Below are 24,654 nucleotides of genomic sequence, written 5' to 3' on the forward strand. Positions count from 1 at the left end.
TACCTACAATAAAAATGACAGATCTCTCCAATCTTTGTAGGTGGGAAAACTGCAAAATCGGCAGTGTATCAATTATCATTGGGAAAGGGTTTATACTAAAAATTCCATCACAACAGGCGTGCCCTCTTGTACCTCATCAAATACTTATTTTCCCCATGGTAGAAGACAATAGCTGAAACCTTCATTGTATGATCTGCGCAGTCCTATAATTCCTAAATCGAGAGGTACTTCATCCAAGATCTCCTTGTGTCCTCAGGTTCCTTATGATCAGGAGGACTCGTTCCCTTTACTAGACGCTGGTCCTCCCCATCAGTGACCCCCCCGAGGATGGAGCAGGACAGAGACCACATGGCGGCTCGGATATTAGACCTCACCCTGGAGATAATCTACTGGATCACTGGAGAGGTGAGAGCTTCACATCACATCCCTCTGATCTCTAGGAATAAAGCAGGGAAATGACGGGGAAGGTGGAGGATTCTCAGCCTCTGTGTAGTGACCGGCGTCTCCCCATACACAGGATCACACAGTAGTGAAGACGTCGTCTGGGGAGTGTGTGACCCCCCGTGTGTCAGGAGGGCGGAGCAGGACCCCGAGTGCCATCACCGAGCCTCCACCTCATTCACTGATACATGAGCAGAAGATCCTAGAACTGACCCACAGGATCACTGAGCTGCTGAGCGGAGAGGTGAGCGCTGCCGGGAATGCTGGGACATTATACAATACCGCTGCCGGGGGAGGGGTCTGGTAATGACGGCTCATTGTGTGTGTCAGGTCCCTATAAGGTGTCAGGACGTCACCGTCTATTTCTCCATGGAGGAGTGGGAGTATCTAGAAGGACACAAGGATCTGTACAAGGAGGTCATGATGGAGGATCCCCCGCCCATCACATCCCCGGGTAAGAGGAGAGCGTCCTGGGCTGTAGAGGAGAGGACAGGGCTGAGAGTCGTCTAGATTCCCCATCATCTGCTCATCACATACAGACAATGTATTCATCACTGCCGTTATTTCCTACAGATGGATCCAGTCAGAGAAATCCCCCGGAGAGAAGTCCCCGTCCTCTATATTCCCAGGATCGGCCAGAAAAGGAGGAAAATGTCCCCCATAATCATGAGGTAGAGAAGATGAAATTACAAACAAAGAGTGATATCGAAAAACCCATAATGGTATCTGTCACTGGTAAGAGCTTTTCATGGATATTTTTTCTTGCTCTATAAATCACATCCCTGAAGCCATACGCTACCTTTTAAAGAGTGTCCAACATGTGATGGCAGCTAGTAGTTCTTTTTGCTATCGTGGAGTTGGCGGTAATCATCCTGACTAACCATATAAAGACACATCTGCATGTTTTTCCCTCCTCTCTCTATAAAGACACATCTGCACGTTTTTCCCTCCGCTCTCTATAAAGGCACATCTGCATGTTTTTCCCTCCGCTCTCTATAAAGACACATCTGCAGGTTTTTCCCTCCACTCTCTATAAAGACACATCTGCAGGTTTTTCCCTCCGCTCTCTATAAAGACACATCTGTAGGTTTTTCTCACTATCTGACATGAAATCAGAATAAACCTTTCTTGTTTTAAGTCAATTAGAAACCAAAATTATTTCTATTTGCCAAATTCCACAATAATGAGAGAGAAAGAATGTTTTGAGGCATTTTTATTATTTCCTGCAAAGTCAAAAGTTTCCATCCATGTCATTAGTATATTAGTATTAGTATTGCCTTTAAACTGTATGGCTGGGGTGAAATATTTTGGATCTCCTTCCAGAAGCTTCTCACAATAGTTGTGGAATTTGGGCCGATTCCTCCTGACAGATCTGGTGTAGCTGAGCCATGTTTGGAGGTCGCCGCTCGCTCTGGCCTTTTCAGCTTTGCCCATAAATTTTCAGTACGATTGAGATCAGGGTTTTGTGATGGTCACTCCAAAACATTGACTTTACCCTTAAAGAAGTTGTCCAGTTACCAAAACTGATTTTTTTTTTCTGATAAATCTTGCTAATATGTGCCCCTCAACACATCTATTATGTTTTTTCAGCAAAATTACCTTTTATTGTGCACTAGCAGCACACGGTCATTGCTGGCTCCAGCTCTGATGGGGTTAATCTCTCCTCTGACTTCCTGTGTTCAGTTCCTACAAGTCCCAGAACTCTTTGTGGCTCTAGGGCGGTGTCTAGCTTATCTAACACACCCATTGTGTCTAATACACCCACTCTGCTCTCCGACCAAACCCTCCTCCCTGCCTCTTCCCAGTGGATGTGCACTGAGAGCAATCACACAGAGACAGCAGCAGCTCTACACAGCCAGGGGAAGAAAGTGTGTGTGCGCGTATATACAGTGTATGTGTATGTGTGCGCGTATATACAGTGTGTGTGTGTGTATATACAGTGTGTGTGCGTATATACAGTGTGTGTGTGTGTGTGTATATATACAGTGTGTGTGCGTATATACAGTGTGTGTGTGTATATATACAGTGTGTGTGTGAGTGTGTATGTGTGTGTGTATGTCATACTCACCTGTCTGCAGGGTCCCGGTGCCATGCCTGCTTCCAGCCCCTGTCTCGGTACCGCCGCTCTGGCTGTGTGCATTCTCTCCGGGGCACGTACAAAGCTTGCAGGACCTGGCGGTGGATCACCTGATGCAGTCACCTGACGCATCAGCTGATCGATTCTCGTGGTGTCGCCGGCTTTTTCGCGCCCGGCCGGCTATCAGCTGATCCTGCCGTCAGGGGACTTCATCAGCTGATTACCGGCAGCTCCTGCAGTGATGGGCCAGGATCAGACTCCGCTGCAGGAGCTGCCGGTAATCAGCACAGACGTGAGTATTTATTTTATTTTTTTTTTTTTTCTACTGATGCATCAGCTGATTGTATAATCGGCTTTTATACAATCAGCTGATGTGTCATGTGATTCACGTAGTTTAACCTGACACATCATCTGATCGCTTTGCCTTCCAGCAAACCGATCAGATGATATTGGATCCGGATTGGACGGCGCGGGACCCTAACCCAGGATTACTGCGGAGGGGGGTTTATTTCAATAAAGATGGAGTCACTAATTGTGTTGTGTTTTATTTCTAATAAAAATATTTTTCTGTTTGTTGTGTTTTTTTTTTATCATTACTAGAAATTCATGGTGGCCATGTCTAATATTGGCGTGACACCATGAATTTCGGGCTTAGGGCTAGCTGATAATATACAGCTAGCCCTAACTCCATTATTACCCAGCTAGCCACCCGGCATCAGGGCAGCTGGAAGAGTTGGATACAGCGCCAGAAAATGGCGCTTCTATGAAAGCGCCATTTTCTGGGGTGGCTGCGGACTGCAATTCGCAGTGGGGGTGCCCAGAAAGCTTGGGCACCCTTCACTGTGGATTCCAATCCCCAGCTGCCTAGTTGTACCCGGCTGGACAACAAAATTAGGCGAAGCTTACGTCATTTTTTTTAAAATTATTTCATGAAATTCATGAAATAATTAAAAAAAAAAAGGGCTTCTCTATATTTTTGGTTCCCAGCCGGGTACAAATAGGCAGCTGGGGGTTGGGGGCAGCCCGTACCTGCCTGCTGTACCCGGCTAGCATACAAAAATATGGCGAAGCCCATGTCATTTTTTTTTCTTTTTGGGTAAAAAACTGCATACAGTCCTGGATGGAGGATGCTGAGCCTTGTAGTTCTGCAGCTGCTGTCTGTTCTCCTGCATACACTAGTGAATGGAGGATGCTGAGCCTTGTAGTTCTGCAGCTGCTGTCTGTTCTCCTGCATACACTAGTGAATGGAGGATGCTGAGCCTTGTAGTTCTGCAGCTGCTGTCTGCTCTCCTGCATACACTAGTGAATGGAAGATGCTGAGCCTTGTAGTTCTGCAGCTGCTGTCTGCTCTCCTGCATACAATGAACATTTTGAATAAGGAAATGACATCAGACCTTTTTTTTTTTCATCAACAATCTTTAATGGCATTGTGCACTGATTAAAAACGCAGTGAGCAAAAACGCAGCAAAAAACGCACCAAATCGCGGCAAAAACGTGACATGCAGCACCGCAGGTGACAGAGCAGAGCAAGTTGGTGACATGCTCTGCTCTGACACATAGTGTGCTGCATGTCACTGTCTCCACTCTGGGACTTGTTGTGCAGGTGACCGGATGATACATGTCACTAACTTGCTCCACTCTGTGACTTCTGCTGCATTGTTCCAACTGTATACACTCTCACCTGAACAAGTCTCAGAGTGGGGCAGTTAGTGACATGTATCATCCGGTCACCTGCACAACAAGTCCCAGAGTGGTGAAAGATAGTGACATGCAGCACACTATGTGTCAGAGCAGAGCATGTCACTGTCTCCACTCTGGGACTTGTTGTGCAGGTGACCGGATGATACATGTCACTAACTGCCCCACTCTGTGATTTCTGCTGCATAGTACCAACTGTATACACTCTCACCTGCACAACAAGTCCCATAGTGGAGACAGTTAGTGACATGTAGCATCCAGTCACCTGCACAACAAGTACCAGAGTGGAGAAAGATAGTGACATGCAGCACACTATGTGTCAGAGCAGAGCATGTCACTGTCTCCACTCCGCTGACCTCACAGCCCGTACACGCTGCGATGGATGCAGGGGGACACAGAACAAGTAATCGGCCGACACTGGAGTCATCTGATTACTTGGGATGAATGAGAAGTAAAATGCTCTGGTGCTTGATGGGCGAAGCCCATGCCGATTTTTTTTTAAAAAAATTCATTAAAAATCAAAAAACAAAAAAATCACATTGTTTGTGGGCTCCCGCTGCATTTCCTATTGCTAAGGGTAACCAAAGCAGCTACTGGCTGCTAGCCCCCGCTGCTTGGTGTTACTTTCACTGGCAATAGAAATGCAGGGAAGCATTTTTTTTTTATAAAGGTTTTTCCCTGAAAACGTTTTTAAGAAAATGACGTGGGCTTCGCCATATTTTGGTATGCTAGCCAGGTACAGCGGGCAGCTACGGGCTGCCCCCAACCCCCAGCTGCCTAGTTGTACCCGGCTGGGAACCAAAAATATAGAGAAGCCCTTTTTTTTCATGAATTTCATGAAATAATTAAAAAAAAAAAAAATGATGTGGGCTTCGCCAAATTTTTGAGTCCAGCCAGGTACAACTAGGCAGCTGGGGATTGGAATCCACAGTGCAGGGTGCCCAAACTTTCTGGGCCCCCCACTGCGAATTGCAGTCCACAGCTGCCCCAGAAAATGGCGCTTTTATAGAAGCGCCATCTTCAGGCGCTGTATCCAACTCTTCCAGTGGCCCTGGTGGCAGGTGGCACGCTGGGTAATAAGGGGTTAATACCAGCTATGTTTTTACCAGCTGGTATAAAGCCCGAGATTCTTAATGTCAGGGCCAAGTTTAACCTGGCCATTAAGGAATCTCCAACAAAGGGTTTAAAAAAAAAAAAAAAGACATCACACAGAGAAAAATACTTTATTAGAAATAAATACACAGACACAGTAGGGACTCCATGTTTATTACTCCCTCTCACCCTCCACGATGGAGAGATTTCTGTACTGACCATGCCAGGAGAGAGCGAAGAAAAGAGGCGAGCGGGGGGGAGGAAAAGAGAGCGAGCGGGGGGGAGGAAAAGAGAGCGAGCAGGGGGGAGGAAAAGAGAGCGAGCGGGGGGGAGAAGAGAGCGGGGGGAGAAGAGAGAGGGGGGGAGAAGAGAGAGGGGGGAAGAGAGAGGGGGGGGAAGAGAGAGGGGGGGAAGAGAGAGGGGGGGGAGAAGAGAGAGAGGGGGGGGAAGAGAGAGAGGGGGGGGAGAGAGAGGGGGGGAGAGAGAGGGGGGGGAGAAGAGAGAGAAAGGGGGAGAAGAGAGAGAAAGGGGCAGAAGAGAGAGGGGGGGAGAAGAGAGAGGGGTGGAGAAGAGAGAGGGGGGGGAAAAGAGAGGGGGGGAGAAGAGAGAGGGGGGTGGAGAGAGAGAGGGGGGGGGAGAGAGAGGGGTGAGAAGAGAGGGGGGGGAGAAGAGAGAGAGGGGGGGAGAAGAGAGAGGGGGGGAGAAGAGAGAGAGGGGGAGAAGAGGGGGGGAAGAGAGAGAGAGGGGGGGGAGAGAGAGAGGGGTGGGAGAGAGAGAGAGAGGGGGGGAGAGAGAGAGGGGTGGGAGAGAGAGAGAGAGGGGGGGGAGAGACGAGAGGAGGTGGGAGAGAGAGAGAGGGGTGGGAGAAGAGAGAGGGGTGGGAGAGAGAGGGGGGGAGAAGAGAGAGAGGGGGGGAGAAGAGAGAGAGGGGGGGAGAGAGGGGGGGGAGAGTGAGTGGGGGAGGAAAAGAGAGCGCGGGGGGGAGGAAAAGAGAGCGCGGGGGTGAGGGAAAAGAGAGCGCGGGGGGGAAGAGAGCGAGGGAAAAGAGAGGGGAGAGGAGAGAGGGATAAGAGGGGGGCAGAGAAGAGGGGGAAGAGGGGAGGGGGAGAAGAGTGGGGGGAGAGAAGAGAGTGGGGAAAGAACGGGGGGGGCAGAGGTGCTCTGTCACCAACTGTCTCCACTCTGTGACTTGTGGTGCAGGTGACAGAGTGCAGACAGTTGGGTCCCATGCAGCTGGACAGATGGGCAGAGCACAGCGGTGACATGCCTGTCAGTGTCTTGCTGCTGGGAGGAGCAGATGATCACACTGCCCGACACCGGCCGCTCTCCTGACATCGCAGCAGAGCGGGCGGGTGGGACAGTGTGATCACATACTTACGTGCAGGGGGGGATTCAGCTGAAGACGCAGGACGTGCAGGACGCCGGCTCCACACTGACGTCCTCCGGCTCCTCCCCTCGATGCTGGGCTGTGATGTGCGGTAGTTACCGCCCACAGCCCTGTCACTCAATCTGAGTGGTGCCAGCCTCCTCTGACGTACCCGTCCAGTTTGAGAGCCCGGAAATGCCGGGACGTCAGAGGATGCTGGCGGCCACAGCTCCAGGGGGTCATGTGACCGGCACTGAGCGTGCAGGATAGCGCCGCTCAGTGCAGAACTGGAAACAGAAGCAATGGAGAAGACGCCTAGAAATGTAAGTAGAACTCCTACAGAAAATAAAAAAAATGGGTGAACCACCCCTTTAAGCCATTTTGTAACCAGTTTGGCAGTAGCTTTGGGTCATTGTCCATTTGGAAAACCCATTTCCACCCAAGCTTTAAGTTCCTGGCTGATGTCTTGAGGATGTTGCTTCATTATTGCTACATAATCTTCTTTCCTCATGCTGCTATTTATTTTGTGAAGTTACCAGTCCCTCCAGCAGCAAAACACCCCCACAACATGATGCTGCCGCCCCCATGTTTCACAGTTAGGATGGTATTCTTAGGCTGAGTGGCCTTTCAGCCTATGTTGATCGAGTACTCATTTCACTGTGGATAGTGACTCAATCTTACCAGCTTTCCACCAGCATCTTCACAAGGTCTTTTGCTTTTGTTCTTGGGTTGATCTGTACATGTCTGACCAAAGCACGTTCATCTCTGGTACACAGAACCCATCTCCTTCGTGAGCGGTATGATGGCCAGACATTCCCATTTTGTTTGTACTTGCATATAATTTTTTGCACAGATGAACGAGGCACCTTCAGGTATCTGGAAATTGCACCCAAGGATGAACCAGATGTGTGCAAGTCCACAATTCTCCTCCTGAGATCTTGGCTGATTTCTTTTGACTTTCCCATGATGCTACACAAAGAATCCATGTGTTTCAGGTGTGCATTACAATACATCCACAGGTGTGTCTCTAATTAACTCAGATGTTGCCAATAAACCTATCAGAAGTTTCCAAAGACATGACATCATCATATCAGCTGTCCAATATTGTTTAAAGGCATAGTACTATGTAAACTTTTGACTTTGCAGAAAGTAATAAAAATGCCTTAAAACTTTCTCTCTCTCTCATTATTCCGGCATTTGGCAAATATAAATAATTTTGGTTCCTAATTAACCTAAAACGGGAAATGTCAGATAGTGAGAAAAGCATGCATATGTGTCTTTTTAGATAGTGTATGTAAACTTGTGGTTTCAACTATATATTCCATAACCTCATCTCAGAGATATATACCATAAACTCACTGTGAGTTCTCCAGTATACAAAAAGGTTAACTCGGGCACACTAAAAGATGAGAGTCTGAGACAAAATGATGCTTGAAAATCAAATTGCTTGTTTTTATTGGTACAAAGGTAAAAAAAATTGGGTTCTAACGTTTCGGCCTTGACATACAGGTCTTCGTCAGAGATAATCTATAATGAAGATATACAGAAAGAAAAAACATATTAGAAAGTACACAGAAGTTACATATATCTATCGCATATATGCGTTGTGTCTGAATGTACAAAGATGATTCAGGGTGAGCGAATATAAAAACAAGGTCTACATATTGATGCATAGTAGAAAGCAGAATCAAAACGAGTTGTACGTTCCATATATGTATAACAATGAAGTATGAACATTTCATATCTAGAGGAGGAAAAATTGGAACAATAACCATACAATAGGTTAATAGAAGTATATAAAACGTACCTATATGATCATAAGAGATATGAATGCGTATTTCTCATGTATGAGAGATCCAAATAGAGCAATATGGTTGCCTAAAAAATAGACATGGACTTAGTGGTTGGACCCGACGTATGTATCTAGAAAAGTTGCTAGAGAGTGAGAACTGTCCTCTATAGAAGTTGAAAAATATAGAAGAGTAGAAGGAGGCAGAGGGATGGTAGCAGAGGTGCAGAGTCATGGGGCGGGAGCAAGGAGAGATAAAAAAGTGGACAATGGAATTGAAGAATAAGAGGAAAAAGAAAGGAAAAAGAGGGAGAAAGAAGAAAAGAAAAAAAGGGAAAAAAAGAGAGAGGTCAGAGTAAAAGGTAAGTACATAAAAGAGTACCTTTGCTGTTGACCGATGTAAATATGCCAAGAAGAGGGCAGGAAGTCCAGAGTTGCTATCAAAGTTGTGGAATCCACTACAAAGTGCTGTGTTAAAAGATACGAATAAGGAGAAAAATCGGTCACATGGTGAGAGAATACCCGTTCCCCTGGTACATTGGGACTGGATCAGAACACTGGGAAGTGTACATACCCTATAGGTTCATGAGAAGAAATCTACGTGGGAGTGCTGGCATTGAAATATCCTCACAACAAAGAGGGCAGTAATTGCCAGATGTAGTGACATAGGAGAGCCTATGGGTATAAATATACGCCAATATATGAGTATATACACACCTTTAAGAGGACAATACTTGTGCTAGTGAAACCAATTACATTACATACCGCTCGAGAGTAGATTAGCGCAGATCTACGTGAGGGTGCTGGCGTTGCTAATGTTCTCACAAGAAAGAGGGCAATAATTGCCAAATGTAGTAACATATGAAAGCCTATGAGTACAAATATATGTCAGTGTATGAGTGTATAAATACATTAAGAGGACAATCCTAGTAGTAGTGAGAAAACAGCATTACATACCACTCAAAAGTAGATGTCTTATTATAGGCTCTCCTATGTCACTACATCTGGCAATTACTGCCCTCTTTGTTGTGAGGATATTTCAACGCCAGCACTCCCACGTAGATTTCTTCTCATGAACCTATAGGGTATGTACACTTCCCAGTGTTCTGATCCAGTCCCAATGTACCAGGGCAACGGGTATTCTCTCACCATGTGACCGATTTTTCTCGTTATTCATCTTTTAACACAGCACTTTGTAGTGGATTCCACAACTTTGATAGCAACTCTGGACTTCCTGCCCTCTTCTTGGCATATTTACATTGGTCAACAGCAAAGGTACTCTTTTATGTACTCACCTTTTACTCTGACCTCTCTCTTTTTTTCCCTTTTTTTCTTTTCTTCTTTCTTCCTCTTTTTCCTTTCTTTTTCCTCTTATTCTTCAATTCCATTGTCCACTTTTTATCTCTCCTTGCTCCCGCCCCATGACTCTGCACCTCTGCTACCATCCCTCTGCCTCCTTCTACTCTTCTATATTTTTCAACTTCTATAGAGGACAATTCTCACTCTCTAGCAACTTTTCTAGATACAGATGTCGGGTCCAACCACTAAAGGCTACTTTACACACTGCGATATCGGTCCCGATATCGCTAGTGTGGGTACCCACCCCCATCTGTTGCGCGACACGGGCATATCGCTGCCCATGCCGCACAACATCGCCCACAGCCGTCACACATACTTACCTGTCCGGCGACGTCACTGTGACCGGCGAACCGCCTCCTTTCTAAGGGGGCGGTCCGTGCGGCGTCACAGCGACGTCACTGAAACGTCACTGAACCGCCGCCCAATAGCAGCGGAGGGGCGGAGATGAGCGGGACGTAACATCCCGCCCACCTCCTTCCTTCCGCATAGCGGCCGGGAGGCAGGTAAGGGGAGATTCCTCGTTCCTGCGGCGTCACACGCAGCGATGTGTGCTGCCGCAGGAACGAGGAACAACTTCGTTACTGCTGCAGTAACGATTTTTGAGAATGGACCCCCGTGTCGCCGATTAGCGATTTTGCACGTTTTTGCAACGATGCAAAATCGCTTATCGGTGTCACACGCAACGGCATCGCTAATGCGGCCGGATGTGCGTCACAAATTCCGTGACCCCAACGACTCCGCATTAGCGATGTCGCAGCGTGTAAAGCCCGCTTAAGTCCATGTCTATTTTTTAGGAAACCACATTGCTCTATTTGGATCTCTCATACATGAGAAATACGCATTCATATCTCTTATGATCATATAGGTACGTTTTATATACTTCTATTAACCTATTGTATGGTTATTGTTCCAATTTTTCCTCCTCTAGATATGAAATGTTCATACTTCATTGTTATACATATATGGAACGCACAACTCGTTTTGATTCTGCTTTCTACTATGCATCAATATATAGACCTTGTTTTTATATTCGATCACCCTGAATCATCTTTGTACATTCAGACACAACGCATATATGCGATAGATAAATGTGACTTCTGTGTACTTTCTAATATGTTTTTTCTTTCTGTATATCTTCATGGTTTTTTTTTCTGTATATTTTCATTATAGATTATCTCTGACGAAGACCTGTATGTCAAGGCCGAAACGTTAGAACCCAATTTTTTTTACCTTTGTACCAATAAAAACAAGCAATTTGATTTTCAAGCATCATTTTGTCTCAGACTCTCATCATTTTGTGTGCCCGAGTTAACCTTTTTGTATACTGCAATATTTTCCTCGGTGCACCTACTATATAAACAGTGAGCCAGACTCTATTATCTTCTATATGTGAGTTCTCCAGTAACTGGCCTAGTTATTCCTTCACTTCACCCCCGTCATAGCAGTGTCTTAGAGCTTAGTGAGGTTGACTAAGCGCTCATCCCATCTGTTACTTACCTAGGGCCCAGTTCAGGGTCAGCCATGGCCAGGTATGCTGCTCGGCACATAGGTGCAGAATCTATCTAGGGTGGTCAGGGGAGCCAAGGGCCAGCGAAAGGTTTGGTCGGGGATCACCATCTCTCCCTTATCTAAACTCAGGGTTGCCCTTCCCTGTCGCCATATGCGTGGTACCCCCCCATACCTAGTATGACAGCTATCTTCTTGACAGTTGATGGCAGTGGTGGGATATCTCTGTGATCTCTCAGGCTGTTTGTGACATTACCATAAGCCTAGTTTTCAACAAGTGTTATATGGATGACATGTGATACACTCCCTGACAGAGGTTTTGTCGCTTATCCATGTTATGTAACTAAAAGCCTATAACCTGACTTTAAATTCATCCATTGGTTTTATAAATTACTCTTTTGAAAGCTGAAACCCTCCCAAATTTGGTTTAGGTTATGAAAATAAAGTTGTTGCAAAGCTGAAATATTGATCATTTAATGAACACAGAAAGGTCAGATTTTGGTAAGACAAAAGTTTTGTCGCCTTGTCATATAGTGCACCCAATCCTAATTTACATCCTCACCTGTTCTCACTAAATTATTGGTTAATTAGTGGGTGTGTATAAAAAGAAACCCAGCACCCCAGACCTTCAGTTGAAGAGCAACTTGACCTCTGACAACATGCCAAAAATCCCCCCTGTGACCAAAGACCTGATTATCAAGAGGCTGAAGACCAGATCCACTGCAGAGGTGGCTGGCACCTTTTAATGTTTGTCAGCGTCAAGTACAAAGAATTGAAAAAAAATGAAGAGACTGGAGATGTTTTTGACAAGCCCAGGTCCGACAGACGCCGCAAGACAACTGCTCAGGAGGAACGTTTGTTGGTTAGAAAATCCAAAGCCAGCCCCTCGTCCACTGCAGCAGAGCTCCAAAAGGCCTGGTCACCTCAAGTCCCTGTGTCAACTAGAACAGTTTGTAGGATTCTGTCTCAAAATGGCCTCCATGGTCGAATCAGTGCCCAGAAGCCAGCACTAAACAAAAGGCAATTAAAAACCGTGTGGCATTTGCCAAGTCCCACAGCCTGCTAAACATATGGACGCTGGGAAAAGTGTCAGAAGGTGGATTTATCTGATGAATCTTCAGTTGAATTACACCACAGCCGCTGCAAATACTGCAGGAGACCTACTGGAGTTCGTATGGATCCAGAAAACAGTTAAGTTTGGTGGTGGAAAGATCATGGTCTGGGTTTACATTCAGTATGGGGGTGTGCAAAACATTTGCAAGATGAAAGGCAATATCAATAGCCTAAAATATCAAGAAGTGTTAGCTACCTCTTACATTCCCAATCATAGAAAAGGTCAAATTCTGCAGCAGGATGGTGCTCCATCTCATACATCCATCTCTACAACAAAGTTCCTCCTGGCAGAGAAGATCAAGGTGCTCAAGGACTGGCCAGCCCAGTCACCAGACATGAACATCATTGAGCATGTTTGGGATAGGATGAAAGAGGAAGCTTGGAAAACAAAACCAAAGAATCTAGATGAACTTTGGGAGGCATGTAAGATGCATTCTTTGCTATTCCTGATGACTTCATCAATAAATTGTATGAATCATTGTTGAGCCGCATGGATGCAGTCCTTCAAGCTCATGGAAGTCAAACAAAATATTAAATATGGCTCTAATAGCACCACAGCTTCATTCACCAATGTTATGCAACATATATTTGTATTAGAAGTTAATTATTTGTTTAAATTTCACATTACTTTCTGTGGGCGACAAAACTTTTGTCTTGCCAAAATCTGACCTTTGTTCATTAAATGATCAATATTTCATCTTTGCACCAACTTTATTTTCATAACCTAAAACAGATTTGGGAGGGTTTCAGCTTTCAAAAGAGTAATTTATAAAACCAATGGATGAATTTAAAGTCAGGTTATAAGCTTGTATTTACATAACATGGATAAGCGACAGAACTTCTGTCAGGGAGTGTACACGTCATGTAGGGGATACTTGCTGTGATGGTTAAAATCCTAGCAAAATCTGGCACTGACTGGACTAGTGAATGAAGTCCATAATAGCCAATGATTTTCACCTTTAACCTTTGCAAGAAAACTTTTCAGTTCATTCAAGCCTTGGTTGCAGGCAGGTAGCTTATACTTCTCTGTGGTATTGTTGCTGACAACTTTGCTGAACTTCTACCTGAGTCACCTGTGGATACCGTAAGTAGTTCATGCATTTTCCCCCTGTGTGTCCTCCTTGTATCGTCTATAGTGTTTAGTGCGGTTGGCAAAGAGCTCATCCCATCCATTCCCGATTTAGGGTCCAGCACTAGGGAAACCTAGGGTCTAATATCCGGCTCGGCACATAGGTGTAGAACCTATCTAGGGTGGTGAGGAACCCCAGGGAGCAGCAGTAGGTTTAGTCAGGGGTCAACATTTTCCCTTTCCACAGGGTTTCCCTTCTCTTGAATACAAACGTGGGGAGGTGGGGGTAAGAGGAACCGCCCACGCATTTCGAACGCAGCTCCGATTGAAACGTGTTGTCGGTTCCCCTTACCCCCTATGTTTGTATTCAAGTTTTATATATGCAATGGGATAAAGGCAAGCAATTTTTACTTACATTTTCCTGGAGCCTTTTCTTCACTTTATTGGACTGCTACCATTTGATCAGGATGTGGTTCCATACATATAGGAGATTGTGATTCGGTTTGGTGAGATGACAAAAAACTTTTCTTCCAAGTCTTCCCATTCCCTTCCCTTTCACCGTTCGCTTGGTGCTTCCCTGTACCTAGCCTGACAGGTAGGCAGCGCATGTGCAGAGTGATTCTGTGGGCAAAATGGCGCTGTGTGCGGTACATGTGCAGGTTGAGATTTCAGCTCCATTACCTCTTCATTAAGCCGAAATCTTGATCCGCGCGTGCACACAATCCAGTGCCATTTTATTGAAGACTTTGCACAGTGCGATTCTACAAACTGTGTTCAATAAAATGGCACGGGATGTGGCGCATGCGCAGATCAAGATTTCGGCTTAATGAAGAGGTAGTTTCGGACAGCCTTTCTGTAAGAGAAGATAAAATCCAAACATGAGTAAATGGTGAAGACAATAATGGTTGAATTCTCGTCTTCTCTTAGATGTGTTACAATTTTCTCAAGGCACATGTTATCTCCAGTACCTTAGGAGCTGAAATAGAACAGGTAGAAAAATTATTGTAGAAGATGTCACATAGAAAGAAAGTAATTATTCTTCTTCAACTGCTTTATGAGTACGGTATGTATCCCATAGCGCGACACCATGCGGACAAATGTGGTTGTGCGTGAAGCACACAACCGCATGGTGTCGCGCTTCCACTGTAAATGAATGTACTGTACTGCATGCATGCCGGATCCGGTGAAATGCCAGATGTGTGAAATGGCCCCCTCTTCCCAATTATCGTTACTAATGAAGGAACAATGTAGTTCGTCGTTCCTGCGACAGCACACATCGCTACGTGTGACACCGCAGAAACGAGGAACCTCACCTTACCTGCGTCCCGCCAGCAATGAGGAAGGAAGGAGGTGGGCGGGATGTTCGTCCCGCTCATCTCCGCCCCTCCGCTTTGATTGGGCGGCCGCTTAGTGATGTCGCTGTGACACTGAGGAAACCGCCCCCTTAGAAAGGAGGCGGTTCGCCCGTCACAGTGACGTCGCTAGACAGGTAAGTACGTGTGACGGAGCCTAACGAGGTTGTGCGCCACGGGCAGCGATTTGCCCGTGACGCACAACCGATGAGGGCGGGTACGCACGCTAGCAATATCGGTAACGATATTGCAGCGTGTAGAGCGGGCCCACATCTTACAATGTGTCGGCGGGGTCACGTCGTAAGTGACGCACATCCGGCATTGTAAGGTACATTGCAGTGTGTGACAGGTACGTGCGATTGCGATTGAACGTGAAAACGTTCATCGCATACACATCGTCCCTTTCTCTAGAATTGCACGTCAGCTTGTTCATCGTACCCGGGGTAGCACACATCGCAGCGTGTGACACCCCGGGAACGATGAACAGATCTTACCTGCGTCCTGCGGCTCCCGGCCAGCAATGTGGAAGGAAGGAGGTGGGCGGGATGTTTACGTCCCGCTCAGCTCCGCCCCTCCGCATCTATTGGCCGGCTGCCGCGTGACGTCGATGTGACGCCGAACGTCCCTCCCACTCCAGGAAGTGGACGTTCGCCGCCCACATTGAGGTCGTATGGAAGGTAAGTATGTGTGACGGGGGTTAATCGTTTGTGCGGCACGTTCAACAAATTGAACGTGCCACACATACGATGGGGGCGTTGCAAATCGCATACGATATCGTATGCGAAATTACAACGTGTAAAGCAGGCTTTAGACTAGTATGTGAGGTCTTAAGGTTCCCCTCGTTTAAAGAGAACCTGTCACCAGGTTTTTCCCTTATGAGCTGCGGCCACCATGAGTGAGCCCTTATATACAGCATTCCAGAATACTGTATATAAGAGCCCATGCCGCTGTGTAGAATTTAAAAAAACACCTTTCTTATACTCACCTGGGGGTTGTCTGGTCCGATGGGTGTCGCTGCTCTCGGTCAAGTGTGTCCTCCATCTTGTGCGATTGCCATCCTCTTGCCCAGCCCGTGTGCATGACGTGTCCTATATAATTCACAAAAAGGCCTCCATTGTGCTCCTGCGCATGCACACTGTGATCTGCCCTGCTGAGGGTAAAGCAATCTACAGTAGTGTGCAATCACGATGAAAAGGCAAAGACCGCTCCTGCGCATGCACACTGTGATCTGCCCTGCTGAGAGTAAAGCAATCTACAGTAGTGCGCAAGCGCGATGATAGGGCAAAGACCGCTCCTGCGCATGCACACTGTGATCTGCCCTGCTGAGGGCAAAGCAATTTACTGTAATGCTCAGGTGCGAGGTAAGGCCAAAGACCTCTCCTGCGCATACACACTGTGATCTTCCCTGCTGAGGGCAGAGCAATCTACTGTAATGCGCAGGCATGAGGAAAGGCTAAAGACCACTCCTGCGCATGCACACTGTGATCTGCCCTGCTGAGGGAAAAGCAATGTACTGTAATGCACAGGTGCGAGGTAAGACCAAAGGCCGCCCGTGCGTACGCACTACAATACTTTGATGTGCCCTCAGTCAGGCAGGTGAAAGTGCGCCTGCGCAGGAGCACAATGGAGGCATCTGTGTGAATGATGCAGAACACGTCATGCACATGGGATTCAACTTGAGGTCGCACAAGATGGAGGAGGACCAAGAGCAGCGACACCCATAGGACCGGACCGCCCCCTTGGTGAGTATAATAAAGATTTTTTTACCTTCTACAGAGTCCCCTGGGCTTTTATATACAGAATTATAGAATGCTGTATATAAGAGCTTCACTGGTGGTGGCCGCAGCTCATAAGGGTTTTCCCTGGGTGACAGGTCCCCTTTAACTTTTAATTCTTGCAAAATAATGTAGACTTTTCAGCAGGAAGATTCGAAGGTCGCAAATTCCAGAAATGTCACAGATTAGCATCAATAACCCTGATTCTGTAGAAGCATTGTCAAAATCATTTCCAGCGTTGCGTTCAGTACGTGTCGGGTCAGAAGGTTGGGAAGGAACACACTTAATAGCCGAGGATCAGAGCCAGAAACGTAACAATATGTACAAGAGAAACCATGAAAAGGACGAGGCAGGAAAACAAGTCAAGATTAGGAGCTACACGGTTGAGAATAATAACATAGGAACTAATAAAGTAATACAGAAAAGCCTGGAGCAATGATACTTCTTAAAATAAGTCACCGGAGCTGACGTCATTCTGTTGTTCAGTTGAAGCCATTAAGATTTGTTTTGCAGATACTTGAATATAGGAAACAAGGAACAAATGTAGTAAATTCTTCAGCTCTTTGTCATGAAAACGTCCTATCATGTATCATTGCTTCATGTGCTGGTACATCAGGTAATCTTCTTGGGCCCTTAGGGGCCCTTTGCACGTTGCGACATCGCAGGTGCGATGTCGGTGGGGTCAAATCGAAAGTGACGCACATCCGGCGTCGCTCTCGACATCGCAGTATGTGAACCCTTTTACATACGATTAACGAGCGCAAAAGCGTCGTTATCGTATGATCGGTGTAGGGTCCGACATTTCCATAATGCCGCTGCAGCGACAGGTACAATGTTGTTCCTCGTTCCTGCGGCAGCACACATCGCTGTGTGTGAAGCCACAGGAGCGAGGAACATCACCTTACCTGCGTCCCGGCTGTAATGCAGAAGGAAAGAGGTGGGCGTGATGTTTATGTCCCGCTCATCTCCGCCCCTCCGCTTCTATTGGCCGCCTGCTGTGTGACGTCGCTGTGACGCCGCACGACTTGCCCCCTTAGGAAGGAGGCGGGTCGCCGACCAGATCGGGGCAGGTAAGTGCATGTGAAGCTGCCGTAGCGATAATATTCGCTACGGCAGCAATCACAAGATATCGCACCTGCGACGGGGACTATCGCTGCAGCGTCGGTAACACATTGTTACCGATGTCGCAGCCTGCAAAGCCCGCATAAGTCTCGCTCTTTTATACATGTTTAACCACAATTTTGATATTATTCTCTAGAGCAGGGGTCTTAAACACACGGGCCACATGCGGCCCCTCAGGCTGCTTGGTGCGGCGCCTAGGCCCGTGCCCCCGGTGACTATCGCGGCCGGTGCAGGGGCCGAAGCCACTGTTTGCCCTTTATGTCAGATGAATGTTTTGCCGGCGCTGCGCGCTCAGAGTCAAGCGCTCTGTGCACAACTATTCCTCCAATGGAAACCGCCTGACCTCAGCTGCTTACCTCTGATTGGCGGACGGCTATGGCTGCATTGGAAACTTTGTGCACAAAGAGCTGGACTCTGCGCACTCAGCGCCGGGAAAACATTCATCTGACATAAATCACTGACAGTGGCTTCGGCCCCTGCACCGGCCGCGATAGTCAACGGAGACATGGGCCAGCAGACAGCAAGAAGCAGAGATGAGGGAACGCGGGAAAGGTGAGAAGAATGGGGGTTTTTTGTATGTGAAGAACGGCACATTAAGGGACCAGTATGGAACATAACTACAAGCAGAGGACCAGGAAAGGGCACATTACTACAAGAAGAGGACCTACATGGGCAGATTAGTAAAAGGGGACACTGATGGGACACAGTAATACAGGATGGGCACATTATTATAGGATGGGGACAAGGTGGACACACTACTATGTGATGGGAATAAGGCTGGGGATATTACTATAGGATGGGGACAAGGATCAGTACATTACTATAGAATAGGGACAAGGCTGGGGACATTACTATAGGATGGGGACATGGTGGGCACATTACTATAGGATAGGGACATGGTGGGCACATTACTATAGGATGGGGACATGGTGGGCACATTACTATAGGATAGGGACATGGTGGACACACTACTATATGATGGGGATAAGGCTGGGGACATTACTATAGGATGGAGACAAGGTGGGCACATTACTTTGGGATGGGGATAAGGCTGGGGACATTGCTATAGGATTTGGACATTACTATAGGATGGGGACATTACAAGGATGGGCACAATACTATTGGATGGGGACATTACTATAGGATAGGGACAAGGTGGGCAGATTACCATAGGATGGAGACATTACAAGGATGGGCACAATACTATTAGATGGGGACATTACTATAGGATAGGGACAAGGTGGGCACATTAATATAGGATAGGGACATGGTGGGCACATTACTATAGGATGGGGACAAGGCTAGGGACATTACTATCGGATGGAGACAAGGTGGGCACATTACTATGGGATGGGGATGTGGCGCCCCTGACCTGGTCAGGCACCACTGAGTACTGCACCCATGCTGGGGACAGTACAACACAGGTAATCCAGAAGGCTGACCGGGGTGTGGAACACAGGCGCATAGTGATCAGGTCTCACACATGTACCCATGAGAGGACCCCTGGGGATCCCAGGAGGGGGAAAAGCCTTCACCTTCACTGGAATAGTGGAGGGGGCCAAAAGCCTCCATCTCCTCTCAAGGGGTGTGGTAAGAGAATCTGGTTGCTAGGTGGCGTAGGCAGGCAAAAAAGGGAAAAGAGAAGGAGGAGTAAACAGTCTGCAGCAGAGTGTGGAGGAGTGAGGAGCAGGAAAGTGAAGCTCAGACAGGAGCAGATGTGAAGGTCCCAGATGTGAGCCAGGCAGTGCAGAGTCCAGGGAGCTCGAGTGAGGAGCAGATCCCGTGGGCTGCTGTAGTCTGACAGCGTCCGCGCAGTGGCTACCGACGGGGGAGAACGGTCAACTAGGAGTGCTACCCGAAATCCATCTTCAGCTAGAGAGAGAGCAACGGAGTGGGAAGTAAGGAGACTGCTAGAGAGTACCAGGCCCAAACGGGCGGCAGATCCCGAAGCGGAGATAGATCCAGCTTTCTTTTGCTAAACCTGCCGGTGTGGGGCTCTCAAAGCCCACGCCACAACACCACAAAAGCCGCAGCCACGTAGCCACAGTTAGGGCCCATAGGTCACAGGAGGCAAGCAGCTGGAGTGGCCTGGTCCAGGCGACAAGCAAACGGCAAACGAAGGGGAGAGAGGCTGCAGCATCTTCCCTGGGTGACCCCCATAGGGACTCAAAGTCGGGGTTACCCCAAACCACCAAGGGCTAAGGAAGGCGAGTTAGTAGTCACCCTCACAAGTCAGCCTGAAGGACACCTGGTTCCCACTTGGTTCATCCCAGCTACGCCCGGGTCACTCACCCTGCCATCAACTGTGAGTAAAAACCCTGAAAGACATCCTGCCTGTGTTGAGTCATTCTGCGCCTTGTAGTTCTACGCATCTACACAGGGCCCTGGGGCTTGCCTCACTCTCAGGAGGCTATTCCAACTAACTGCACTCACCATCAGCCCCAGGCGTCCCTCAACCTGCAGTGGCGGTCCCCCACTGACCGCAAATCTGAGAGTGGCGTCACGACAAACTACAAAGAAGGTTTCCTACCTGTGACCAGACAGATCCAGCTGAGTGGAGTCCCTGAAGGTAATGCACCGACACAGCGTTTGCGGGGCTTCACATCGACAAGGCTGGTGACATTACTATAGGATAGGGACATGGTGGGCACATTACTATAGGATTGGGACAAGGTAGGGACATTACTATAGGATGGGGACAAAGTAGGCACATTACTATAGGATAGGGACATGGTGGGCACATTACTATAGGATGGGGACAAGGCTAGGGACATTACTATGGGATGGAGACAAGGTGGGCACATTACTATGGGATGGGGATAAGGCTTGGGACATTACTATAGGATTGGGACATTAATACAGGAAGGGGACATTACAAGGATTGGCACAATACTACTGAATGGGGACATTACTATTGGATGGGGACAAGATGGACACATTACTATAGGATAGGGACATTACTATAGGATGGGAACAAGGTGAGCACATTACTATAGGATGGGGGCAAGGATTGACACATTACTATAAGATGGGGACAAGGATGGGGCACAATACTATAGGATGGGGACAAGGATTGGCACATTACTATAGGATGGGGACAAGGATGAGCACATTACTGTAGTATGGAAACAAGGATGAGGCACATTACTACAAGGATGGGGACAAGGATGAGCACATTACTGTAGGATGGAGACTAGGATGGGGCACAATACTACAAGGGGGCAAGGATGGACACATTACTACAAGATGGGGAACATTACTAAAAGATGTTGGTCAAAATTACTATATGGTGCTAATTGTAAGACTATTAGAAACAAGGGATAATGTGAAAAAAAAATTCAAAATAAGGCATGACATTTTTTTTTACAATCACATTTTTTTTTATTTATATTTCTATTTAAATAAAGAATGTGCACGTTTGTTATAATAAACAAGTGAAAAATGTTCAAAACCAGTGATCCAAAAGTGTGTAAAAAAAATAAATATATATATATATATATATGGTACCAATAAAAATGTCACTTTGTCCCGCGAAGAATGCGGCCCCCCAAATTATTTTTTTTTTCCTCTGTGCGGCACATACACCTAGCCGAGTTTGAGACCCCTGCTCTAGATCGTATAATGCCTGTCTAAATTGTACATGATTCTAATTTTCAGGATATTTTTTAAAGAATGACAATTATTTTGCTTTAGTAAATGTTTTTTTTCTAGGTGAAGACTGTACGAGAGACTCCCACGGACATCTCCCTTTATCTCCGTATCTTGAAGTAAAAGAAAACAATTACACACAAAGTAATTTAGAAACTCTAAATGTCCCCGTAGTCCTTCACAGCGGCCACATATTCACTGATACTACTAGTCACAAAAATCAATCACCAATTGGCAATCAAACAACTGGACATAACCAGGACGAAATACTCAAAACGAGGAATTATATTAACAAGAAATCTAATCTTCATTTGAATGACCAAATTCCCAGAAAGGAAAGCTTATTTACATGTTCAGAATGTGGGAAATATTTTATCAAAGAAATTGATTTTGTTAGACATCAGAAAACTCACACAGGAGAGAAACCATTGTCATCTTTGGTACATGTAAATTGCATTATGCCTAAAGGTTCCCCTAAAAGCCGTCCAAGAAACCACACAGAGGAGAAGCCATTTTCTTGTCCTGAATGTGGGAAATGTTTTAGCATGCAATCAACACTAAAAAAACATCTTAGAAGTCACACAGGGGAGAGGCCATTTTCATGTTCAGAATGTGGGGGGAGTTTTACTCAGAAATCAAGTCTTGTGCAACATCTAAGAATTCACACAGGAGAGAAGCCGTATTCATGCTCAGAATGTGGGAGATGTTTTTACAAAAAGTCGGATGTTGTTAAACACCAGAGAACTCATACAGGGGAGAAAGCTTTATGTCCTGAATGTGGGAAATGTTTTGTTTACAAATCAAGTCTTGTGAAACATTTAAAAATTCATACAGGGGAAAAGCCGCATTTATGTCCTGAATGTGGGAAATGTTTCAGTCAGAAATCATGTCTTTTGAATCATCTAAAACTTCATACAGAAGAAAAAACATTTTCATGTTCAGAATGTGGAAGATGTTTTAGGCACAAATCAAGTCTTGTGATGCATTTAAATATTCACACAGGGGAGACACCATTTTCATGTTCAGAATGTGGGAAATGTTTTAAGAGGAAATCGACTCTTCTGGATCACTTAAGAAATCACAGAGGGGAGAAGCCATTTTCATGTTCAGAATGTGGGAAATGTTTTAAGAGGAAATCGAATCTTCTGGTTCACTTAAGAACTCACACAGGGGAGAAGCCATTTTTTTGTTCAGAATGTGGGAAATGTTTTAAGAGGAAATCGAATCTTCTGGATCACTTAAGAACTCACACTGGGGAGAAGCCATTTTTTTGTTCAGAATGTGGGAAATATTTTAGCCAGAAGTCAAGTCTTAATGAACATGTAAGAATTCACACAGCAGGGAAGCCATATTCATGTTCAGAATGTGGGAAATGTTTCAAGTATAAATCAGGTTTTTTTAATCATTTGATAACTCACACAGGGGAGAAGCCATTTTGATGTCTTGCATTTGGGAAATGTTTTAACAAGAAATCAGTTCTTAAAGAACATCAATTTGTTCACTTAGCAGAGAAGCCATGTTCATGTTCAGAATGTAGCAAATGTTATACCCAGAAAGGAAGTCTTGTGAAGCATCTAAAAGTTCACACAGGGTAGAAACCATTTTTATGTCAGAATATAGTGTTTCAGTAAGGAAGGATTTAGTGTTTTGAAACCCGGCAAATCTGACAGGTTGTGGTAGATTTCATGAAAACTGCTGGATCAAAGAAACCGATGTGGGGTGTGAGTAATCTTGGAAGACACAGACTGTCTTTTCCTAGCATGCAGCTATAAATTCTGCTATTTGCTATCATGTAAGAAACACCTACAGGTATTTGTGTAACATTTATACCGTGTTTTTCCAAAAATAAGACCTCCCCCAAAAATAAGCCCTAGCAAGGATTTTCAGCATTTTCGGAGAAAGGCTTAAATATAAGCCCTCCCCCGAAAATAAGCCCTAGTCCCGGATCAATAATGAAGTGTCCGTGCAGCTAAAAAAGTTACAGATACTGCAGGACACTTCATTGTACACAGCGGCACCCGGCAATCACTCATCCGACACTGAGCGGCAGGACCTGCAGTGATCACACATCACATCACACACACACACACACACACACAAAATCAGATCTCACACACACACCAGATCTCACACTCAAACATCGGATCGCACACACAGTCAGATCGCACACACAAACATCGGATCACACGCAAACATCAAATCACACACAAACATCGGATCGCACACACATCGGATCGCATACACACTCACCTCATCCAGCGACACCGATCTCTTCTCACCGGGAGAATCCTAAGAGGCAGTGCGGTGCAGCGCCACGAACAGGACCTGCGGCCGGACACGTGACTTGCTCTCATTCCCTGCTGCCGTAAGTGCTGGATGCGATGTGATGTGTGTGTGTGTGCGCGTGTGTGTCTGTGTGTGTGTGTGTGATCTGCTGTGTGTGTCTGCAATCGGCTGTGTGTGTGTCTGCGATCGGATGTGTTTTTCTGCAATCGGCTGTGTGTGTCTGTGATCGGCTGTGTGTGTCTGTGATCGAATGTGTGTATCTGTGATCGGCTGTCTGTATCTGTGATCGGCTGTGTGTGATCTGCTGTGTACAGTGCCTACAAGTAGTATTCAACCCCCTGCAGATTTAGCAGGTTTACACATTTGGAATAACTTGGCATTGTGACATTTGGACTGTAGATCAGCCTGGAAGTGTGAAATGCACTGCAGCAAAAAAGAATGTTATTTCTTTTTTTTTTTTTTTTTTTTAAATTGTGAAAAGTTTATTCAGAGGGTCATTTATTATTCAACCCCTCAAACCACCAGAATTCTGTTTGGTTCCCCTAAAGTATTAAGAAGTATTTCAGCCACAAAGAACAATGAGCTTCACATGTTTGGATTAATTATCTCTTTTTCCAGCCTTTTCTGACTAATTAGGACCCTCCCCAAACTTGTGAACAGCACTCACACATGGTCAACATGGGAAAGACAAAGGAGCATTCCAAGGCCATCAGAGACAAGATCGTGGAGGGTCACAAGGCTGGCAAGGGGTACAAAACCCTTTCCAAGGAGTTGGGCCCATCTGTCTCCACTGTTGGGAGCATCATCCAGAAGTGGAAGGCTTATGGAACTACTGTTAGCCTTCCACGACCTGGACAGCCTTTGAAAGTTTCCTCCCGTGCCGAGGCCAGGCTTGTCCGAAGAGTCAAGGCTAACCCAAGGACAACAAGGAAGGAGCTCCGGGAAGATCTCATGGCAGTGG

General features: G+C 46.3%; 1 protein-coding gene across 1 annotated transcript; it reads left to right on the forward strand.

Annotated features, from left to right (window-relative positions):
- The first annotated feature begins 775 nt into the window (after positions 1 to 775).
- Positions 776 to 24,064, forward strand: LOC142295892 (uncharacterized). Its single transcript, XM_075339007.1, has 3 exons — positions 776 to 895; positions 1,015 to 1,176; positions 21,471 to 24,064. Exons 1-3 carry the CDS (start codon positions 811 to 813, stop codon positions 22,844 to 22,846), a joined length of 1,623 nt encoding a protein of 540 aa, XP_075195122.1. The 5' UTR covers positions 776 to 810; the 3' UTR covers positions 22,847 to 24,064.
- The last annotated feature ends 590 nt before the right edge of the window (positions 24,065 to 24,654 follow it).

The sequence above is a fragment of the Anomaloglossus baeobatrachus genome, chromosome 3 (genome assembly GCF_048569485.1).
Source record: "Anomaloglossus baeobatrachus isolate aAnoBae1 chromosome 3, aAnoBae1.hap1, whole genome shotgun sequence".
Classification (NCBI taxonomy): domain Eukaryota; kingdom Metazoa; phylum Chordata; class Amphibia; order Anura; family Aromobatidae; genus Anomaloglossus; species Anomaloglossus baeobatrachus.